The sequence below is a fragment of the Salarias fasciatus genome, chromosome 11 (genome assembly GCF_902148845.1).
Source record: "Salarias fasciatus chromosome 11, fSalaFa1.1, whole genome shotgun sequence".
NCBI classification, from domain to species: domain Eukaryota; kingdom Metazoa; phylum Chordata; class Actinopteri; order Blenniiformes; family Blenniidae; genus Salarias; species Salarias fasciatus.
The window spans coordinates 8,558,269-8,567,201 of record NC_043755.1 but is presented as its reverse complement, the minus strand read 5'-3'; the positions used below and the strand labels follow the sequence as shown (position 1 = coordinate 8,567,201).

Here is an 8,933-nt window from a genome sequence, read left to right as displayed (position 1 = left end):
CTGCTGATCAGAATGTGGCTTCTTGCTCTCTGACTCGAAAGGAGAAAAACATCAATCTGCCACAGGAAGACAATGCTGGCGAGCAGTTTCTGTGGGTGGGCTGAAAACGAGAGCACGAGAAAAACAGAAGTAACTGTAAACGTCTCGAGAGTGTCCCACCCTGCTTAGCCTGCGTCTAGACTGCCCTCCGCGAGGCGGGCGGCAGTCATAACAAGGGATTGGGAGAGCAAACAGGGCCTGTTTGACGTAGTCGGCCATTTGTCTACGGAGTTACAATCAAGCAAAAAAAAAAAAAAAAAAGCCTCTGTATTTAATTGGGGCAAAACAAGGAGCTCACAGTGGAGCGTACAATTATGAGATATATGAGGAGACAGAGTCCTGACGGCGTGCCAGCGAGCCCCATGTGCCTCACACCAGAGGACCATCTCAGCAGATTGGCACTGGGCAAAGGACCTGCAACCGTCACCCAGCCCCGTGCCAAGGCTGCTGGCCTACTTAAAGGCCATTCTCTGGTCAAGCCAAGAAAATCTAACGCACCAGTACTTTTCTGTTTAAACAAACAAACACATTGAAGTAGTTTCAGTTTGGATCATCAATGACAAAATATCTGAAATAGAGCAAACGTTAAAGAAATCTGAGAAAGCGGGAGCCGAACACTTCTCTCATTTCCTCCCATCCATATGAACAGTTACAGAAAATAACAGAAGACATGACAACATGTCCAACACATTGAAAGACATGCTGCTTGAGGCAGGTTTATATCATCTGTGTCAATAACAGTGGCTTTCGCTTCTGCTAGAAACTTCTCATAACCACACAGCTGATGTTGAGTTCTGCACATTGGATTCAGTAAAACATCTCTTATGCTCAGCGATTTCAATGGTGGACTTGACTTTTGCTTTTCACAGTAAGCTGAGGAGTGTGTGAGACATGTCCACAGGATTTTATAACTTCTTTCAGAAATATATTGAGGTCATTTCTCCCATTTTAAAGACATTTTCACCCAATGAGAACTATTAGTTTACACTGTCATCAACACACAAAGTAAATAATGGTTTCTCTTTTTACTTAAAAGTGTGTTGAAAGTACTATTGAAACATTCACTTTTGAATATTCTAATTAGTGCTCTATAAAGGGTTGAGAAGCCAAGCTGACAGAAAAAAAAAAAAAAAATGGAGCAATCAGCTCACACTATTTTTACAACAGCGCTCTCATTTCCCCAATTGTTTCTCACGGCGTGGCTGAGGATGCTTTTGTTGACAATGTGAAAATCTAACCGTGGTGATGACATTCCCAACATGACCTCGATCAAGCATTTGCACAGCCTGGAGGCGCACAACAATTCAACAAACTCAGCCACCGCAGAGAATGTCTTTAGCCCCATTTCATAATGAACGCAATTATATTAGGAAAATTGTTTCACTCCTCCGACCGGCTGCGGCGCAAAGCACAGAGCGGGCTGCTTGGGAGTTGCGTAAGTCATTTACTCAGTTACAGTTTACAGTCAACAGACTGACCATCCTCTTGTGCGAGCGGGGCGAAGGCAGCGCGGCCTTCAAATTGGATTTGCAAGTCGCAACTCGTCCAAACCGCCACGTGAAAGTAAATGTTTTGGGTCATTTTCACTTCCCACTTCCCCAACTTTGTACTTCAAATGCTGAAATACACAGAGTGCAGAAGAGAAGACGCTTCTTTCATTTCGTTTCTTATTGGGTGGAGTAATTTAGGATGAATTCCGTCATCACATGGAAATCTTTTAACACCTATAATGTCATGTTCGTGGCATTTGTCAAGATGATCACCAAGAAAAAGAAATGGAAAACTGAGAATCCAATTCGACTATCAGTTTCTAAGATGTTAAATCAGATTCACGCTGACATATTATGCAGCTCTTTTGGCAACCGGCAGATAAGTGTATTACCAACTGCCAATCAAACAATTGAGTTTTCAGCAATCAAACTGGCGAATTACAGAAAACAGAAGCCTGGGAAATACGTGGTGGATACCACCCCCCCCCCTCCTCAAAACGCATAAATATTACAGCTCCTGAAACATTTCCATCCCAGAGCCGAGCTGAGGTTTCCCTCCACCGGCAGGTTAACCCAGGCACTTAGCTTGCTCCCTACAGCCTGGGGGAAGAGCTATGCAATGAATGGAAAAGCAGGCCACACATCTATCCAGGCCGTTTTTATTGATCCTCAAAACCCCCTTTTTTTTCACAAAGACCATCCCCCCATCTTGACCACAAAAAAAGGGGACAATATAAACAACCAATAAATAAGAATCTGCGTGATTAAGGCGGTTCTACATCTCCAATAGAACACAACAGTGTGGACATGTTGGAGTTATACAGCTTCATACAGTACAAGCAGTAGGTTTTGTCGAGAACAGCACATCTAAAAAAGGCAGCACTTTACCAAAAGTGAACCATTTTTTAACGTCTGGATGAAACTCCCATTCACGTGAGACGACCGTTATAGAAAACCCTTTCAGATGACAAAGCCATCGGAGCTCAGGTTACTACTGCGCCAAACGGAATGGGAGAAAAAAAAAAATTTCAAAAATAAAAAAAAAAATAAAATAAAATCATGAGCAGAGAACATAAATTATATTTCTGAAACCTATTCTCAGTAAATGATGATTAAAACCATTTGGGTCCCAAAACAAAAATGGCGGTTGCTCTTTATATCAGCTTTCTCAGGTAGGAATAAATAAATACACCTTTTTACTGGTAAACTGACGTGGAGTCCAGACTTAGAGGCTACATAGTGTCATAGCATTGTTCAGAGTGGCTTTTTAAGAATTTCAGCATGGTTTTATTACATTCATGTCCAGGAAATAGGAGAGGTGGAGCTCGGCTGTGGGGCTCGCCACCGTCTGGCCACTCGCACACGTGAAACTCTGAAACTCCGAGCGCTCGGTGTGGACGTCCAGAGTTCTCTTGTGTGCACCCCGCGCATGGGAGTCGTCGTACAGCTGGGTGCTCACAAAATTACAAATGTGAAGAGATGGGCCCTCTTCATCCGTCCTGGACAATCCTCGTCTCCGTTATCTGTCTCCGTTTGTGCCCGTTTGCAAGTAAGGTCCTCTCAGCAGCTCACAGTGCTGGGTTGCTGTTTGCTGACAAAGTCTGATATGAAGTCAAACTCATTTTGGCCCAGGAAGAGTTCTGGCAGCTCCTGGACCCGGTCCAAGCCCAGCTCCATGACCAGCGAGGTCAGGACATCCTCGTCAATCATGTCCGCATCCATGCCGTTCAGGGCCAGCGCCGGCCCGGCCATGTGCTGCATGTTGGCCAGCTGCGCCGGGTTCATGCGGTACTGGGTCGTGGGCCCCATGTGGTTCCCGCCCATCGGACCCAGCGGGTGTCCATGGTACTGGGTGTTCAGTTTCTGCAGCTGCATACTGGCCATGAGCTGCTGGGACGTTAAGCCTCCGTTCATGAACTGCTGCTGTTGCTGCTGCTGCTGCTGCTGCTGCTGCTGTTGTTGTGGGTGCTGGACTTGTTGCTGGTGCTGCTGTGGATGCATGTGATGCTGCTGCTGAGGGTGATGCTGCTGCTGCTGCGGCTGCCCATTGTACATCATATTACCAGAGGTCATCTGGTGATGACCCATCTGGGCCCCGTTCAGCTGTCCGTTCATGGGCCCGCCCACCATGCCCTGCCGCTGCCTCATGGCCGTCTCCATGTTGGCCTGGGCGCCACCGTAGTGCATCATCTGGCCATTGGGCATCGCCCTCATGCCCTGCTGGTTGGCATGCTGCTGGTGACCTGCCTGCAGGCCGCCATTCATGCCCATCCTGTAACCGTGGAGACTGGCGCCCGCTGCGTTGTGATTCATGGGCATCATCAGATGATCTGCCATGCCTCCTGTCTACAGGCAGAGAGGAGACACTGTTAGGACAAGCTGTTTGACTTACTACTGACATGGCATGCAACACATTCACAAGAATCCCACAAGGCCACTGTGAAGATAAAGGTTAATATGTATCAAGAGTGACTTTTCGACACAGCTGTAACCAATTCAAAATGCAATGCAATCAACCCACTTCCCTCCCAGGTGATCACACTCCTCACTGGAGACAAACAAAGATGCACGTTTCCTTGTTAATGTCACCAGATCACTAAAAACGCGTCCAGTGGAAAAAAAAAAAGAAAAAAAAAAAAAAGAGATCTCCAAGGTTGTTTTTGTTGATCGGCTAACGGTGAAAACCATACTGGCGTGTTTAGTCTCCCTAAAACCTTCCTCCTCTTTGTGCCAAGGAATGGACGCCCAGGTTGAAATTACAGGTTAACATACATTGTTTGGGTCCGTTTTTTTTTTTGCACCCCTCCTTCCTGCTGGATAATACGAGCACGATCGGGATCGAGAAAACAGAGAAAAATAAACGAGCGCATCGCGTAAATGCCCTGGTTAAATCCCGTTTGTGTTGCATGACAGCTGAGGCAGAGGAATCTGTTACATTTTACGCACGTAAGGTTGCAACAAAGAACACTGACATCATGCAACATCTTCCCCAACAGCTGAATCACCACAAATCCAACGAGGCGCACAAAAAAATTCTAACAAATCACACACCAGCTCTGTGTTTTTTTTTTTCTCCGATTACACTCACATTATGTGCTTAAATGTCTGTCCGCGGCCGCTCGGCTCCTGACGCCTAATAATATCCATTTTGTAAATCTCCACTTTGAAACAAGGGAATGCAAACAATGGAGCAGCGGCAGGAGCAGCAGCAGCAGCAGCAGCGGAGGACCAAACCCCCAGAATCCTCCCACTAAATAAATCCCTATTTAAATAAGAAGAAAAAAAAATCACTTACCCGTATCCGCTACGTTTTCTCAAAGTTGCGCGACTTTGGCTCGGCTCCGTGTTTTCAAGCGGCGTTTCCTGCGCGCGGCGGCGGCGGCGGCGAAGCTCCTCGAGGGTTTTTATTCCACGGGGTTACGCTTCATGCTCAAGCGGGGACGGTGCGCACAAAAGACTGCCGCATCAGATCTTGAAACGACTGCCTATTTTCTGGGTCAACTCAGGGATTATGTACATCTAAAAAGCTCAGAGGAAGGCAGTCGCTGAGAGGTGGAGCCTCGGTCCTGCCTCTCCTTTGTTCCTATTGGCCCTACTTAATATAATTGTGCATGGGCGTAGAAAGGAGAGGGCTGCCGGAGAGCCGTGACACAGTAGCCAATTTAAATACCCTCCTCCTCCCCACTGTTTCTGTTTGAAAGATTATTTAGACATCTTGTTTGTCTTAGTAACTGCTGCTCCTGTTTGCTCAATGGATAGATAGATAGATAGATAGATAGATAGATAGATAGATAGATAGAGAATTCAAATCATAACTTTCTAGAAGTTCAGTTAATCTACATTAGTTCTCGACACAATTCACTTGCTTCTCGAGCAGCTCTAAACTATGATATAAAAAGATGGATAGTGCTAAAAGGCTGATTTTCAAAAAGAAAGATTAAAAAGTCAGATTTTAGACATTTGTAGGTCATCTTCTGTTTTAACGAGATGATTACTGCGTTTTAGTCTTGTGTGTTTTTACTTGTACTTTGTGCTTAAGCGATGTAATAGTTACATTCTTCAGGACAGTTTTGTTTTCCTCCTTGGATAAATAGAGCAACTTCCAAGTAGTGTTTTTGAGTATTTGTACTTTTGAAAGTATTTGACCTAATATGTTATTTAACTCATAATTATGTGTAATTTCCTCCAAGCAATTGACTGCTGTACTTTTGAAATCCTACATTGTTTTTAAGGACATCTACAAGTTTAATTTTTGGCAAAGTTTTTGATTGACTGTCATTATTTTTTTTTTTTCTGAATAGCCTATATCTACACATTTGCAACACAAAATTGGCAATGCAAAATCATACACCCAGTGGTTAAAAAGCAATTAATGGGAGTTTAGGACGTCAGTGTTTTGTACTTGCATGTGTTTTGAGCAATGTAACAGCAGTTGTGTCATTTTCTATACTTAATGTGCTTCAGCTATGAACTGACTGCTGACTTTGACAACACAATTCAAAGCAGTAAAACAGTAGCTAATGATCAGACCAGTTTTTTTTAAAAGGGTGTTTTTATTTGTACTTCAGTAAAATTTAACAAATATAGCATTATCTGTGCTCAAGTAAAAATTTCAGTCCACTTTTTACTAACTTGGCTGAATCCTCTTATCTTTAAACTGTCAATATATTCAGTGTTTTTTTTTTTCTTGAGACACTTCGTCTTCAAAATGTCTGAGATGCCTGTTGGTGTACGTGACCCTCCCGTTTGCTGTGTGTGTTAGTGTGTGTGTTGGCCTTAGTGAGGCAGTGGAGGCAGGGCAGAGGAATGTGGCCCTTGTGCTATTCTCAGGCTGGAGCAGCAGAGTAACCACCGCTGTGCATTACAGCCGCTTTCACCTCATTGTAATGTTTACGTGACATAAGGGATGAATGCACGCATGCATTGTTTGTGTGTCTGTATGCACGTGCGCATGGATGAATGCAAACAGTCGAGATGCTCGCGTCACTCGATTGCCCATTTCGGGACGACAACCTCTTGCCGGCGATTGCAAAGAAATGGAGGCACTTCAGGAGAACGAGCTAATCTATTGTCCGGGGAACTTGTCTATAAATGGGCAACCGCTGGCAGCCATTTGTCATTGTTTGACATTGTCCGGCAACTTTGAGCTCATGATGAAGAGCCACTCCTAGGTGTGTATGCTTCCACGGAAAGTCACCCAGCCAGTCAGTCCAAACAAATCACGCAGTCAGTGCAGGTCTTTTTGTTGTGCGATGGACACTCGTTCTTGTTTGTGGTACGTGTGGGACAATAATAACGAGAATATTTTTTTTAAAACTGTTTAAATGAGTGAAATAGTTCCTTTTTTTTGTTTAAATCCCAAGGCCCAAAGCCAATAATGGAGTCATTTGCATTAGAGAGCATAGACATTGTGGCTGATCCTTCTGGAGCTCACCAATCACATCACTGCAACAAAGATATTTGCATGAAATCCCAATCAGCCGTGATTGTGGTTGAAGATGTGCATTGTAATTATGTGACCACCGCCGCTTACATTGTTGTAATTAGACGGAAGGTTTGCTGCAGTGTTGTTGCGTTTGCTGGTATATCGCTCGCGTTTTACAGATGTAAGTCAAGGCTCTGGTTGCTGGTCTGTGGCTGGAGGGAGGAGCAGCAACACACCTTGGCTTAAGCCACGCATCGATTTAAATGCTCACCAGCGAGCATTCATTTGTGACAACGCCTCAGCGAGAAAAGTGCAAGAGAGCATTAATGTGGATGTATTTAAACAGTCAGAAACAGTCAGAGCAATAAAACTGAAGAGCTTTGCATCGAATGCCATATTTCTCTGTTTTTGTTTCTCTATATTGCAGCAACGTACAGCTTCAACACACCTGGAAATCCTCCATCATCAATGTTTTAGCTGACAAAAAGAAACTGAACATAATGTAAGAAGAGTTAATGAAGAATACTGAGACATTTTCAGGGCAAACTTTATCACAGACTGGAAAAGCCCTTGTTTATTATCTGAGGATGAGGAATGCAACTGAAGGTCTTCCTTATAAGATATCCTCCTGAAACAGAAACAATAGCAACTTTGTTTGAAATTTACAGTGAAACCAATAACTGTATTCTTAGAAGACTTTGCACGACCCTGCCTTATCTACTCAGGCTTTGTTGAGGCGGTTGGCCTCAGCCCGTTTCGGACATGCATCACTTTAAGTGAGACGGCTCGACTTGAAATCGACCATAGCGCCACTGTTCATCAGCAAGCCTCATGAAGTGGACGCCTGTTTGGTGCCATGAATAAAGGAGGGCTTCTTTTTGGTGTCAGAGTGGTGTCAGCTGTTTTCACGTGGAACAAGCCCACATATGTAAACCTTTAAAAATCATCAATTTCATTTCTTTTCAACATTTCTACGGCACTTTTACAGGGGGAAAGAAAACTTTGATGGGATAAAACCTGGAAACAATTTGAAAAGAACATTAAACTGCTTTGACTGTCGCACATTAAGACAACAACAAGTTGATTCTGTAGAAAAGTCCCTAAATTAGCAAATAAAAATGAAATAATAGTTCATACTTAACAAGCTCAGACAGCATTTAATATGACAAACAGAAAACAATTTTTCTGCATCAAATAACATTATGTACAAAATTGATGTCAACATGAGTCAGTAGTTTTGCTGTGAGCTTTTTGTGTTGGACAAAGCTCCAGAGGCAATCGGGTTTGGAGTCGATCTGCGATGCAGAGTGGAACAGAGCAGAAAATAGTCCCCCCCAACTCCCCACCTCCCGTGCATCAGGTGCTAAATATCACACCAGTGTACAGCTCTTTCTGTAAATATGCTGTCAGGCCTGAATGAAGCTGTAAAAACAAGAAAATACTGATGTAAAATCCACAGAACTCTCAGTAATGCAGAGCTGTCACTGAGCAGCTTGAGGAAGACGAGTGTTTTACATATCGTGTGTGTTTAAAGAGGCCTTGCTGTGCTTTCATAGGCACTCAGCAGGTCGTTTCCATTGTTTAAAAGGTAGTGAGTTGTTGTTATTGATAGACCATTCACAGAATTTACAACCCTCACATCCATGACCTTCCAGTGTGATTATATAAAAAAAAACAAAACAAAACAAAACACAGAGGCCAGTTCTCATTGCTAATTGGCCGTGAAACAAAAGAGGACAACAAAGGCAGAATACAATTTGCTCATTCTGGGCAGATGATAAGCTGCTGTGTTGAAGATGTGAAGGAATCATGAACTACGACCTCAGCATCATTAAAGGACTTGATCATATCTTGGCGATATTATAAAGATAAAAGAAAGCACCTTCAGTGAACTAGTGTTAATTCAGACGTGATACCACGGGGCTACATGTGTTGGAGTAAGTCAAACACATCAAGTCAAACTTTATTTATTGTGCACT

At 43.6% G+C, this 8,933-nt stretch overlaps 1 protein-coding gene across 1 annotated transcript; it reads right to left on the bottom strand.

The window, feature by feature from the left end:
• Window positions 1-2,170: 2,170 nt before the first annotated feature.
• Window positions 2,171-5,066, bottom strand: cited4b (Cbp/p300-interacting transactivator, with Glu/Asp-rich carboxy-terminal domain, 4b). Its single transcript, XM_030103292.1, has 2 exons — window positions 4,825-5,066; window positions 2,171-3,875 (listed from the first exon to the last, which is right to left on the bottom strand). The coding sequence occupies exon 2, from the start codon at window positions 3,864-3,866 to the stop codon at window positions 3,090-3,092; it is 777 nt and encodes a 258-aa protein (XP_029959152.1). The 5' UTR covers window positions 3,867-3,875; window positions 4,825-5,066; the 3' UTR covers window positions 2,171-3,089.
• Between the last annotated feature and the right edge of the window lie 3,867 nt (window positions 5,067-8,933).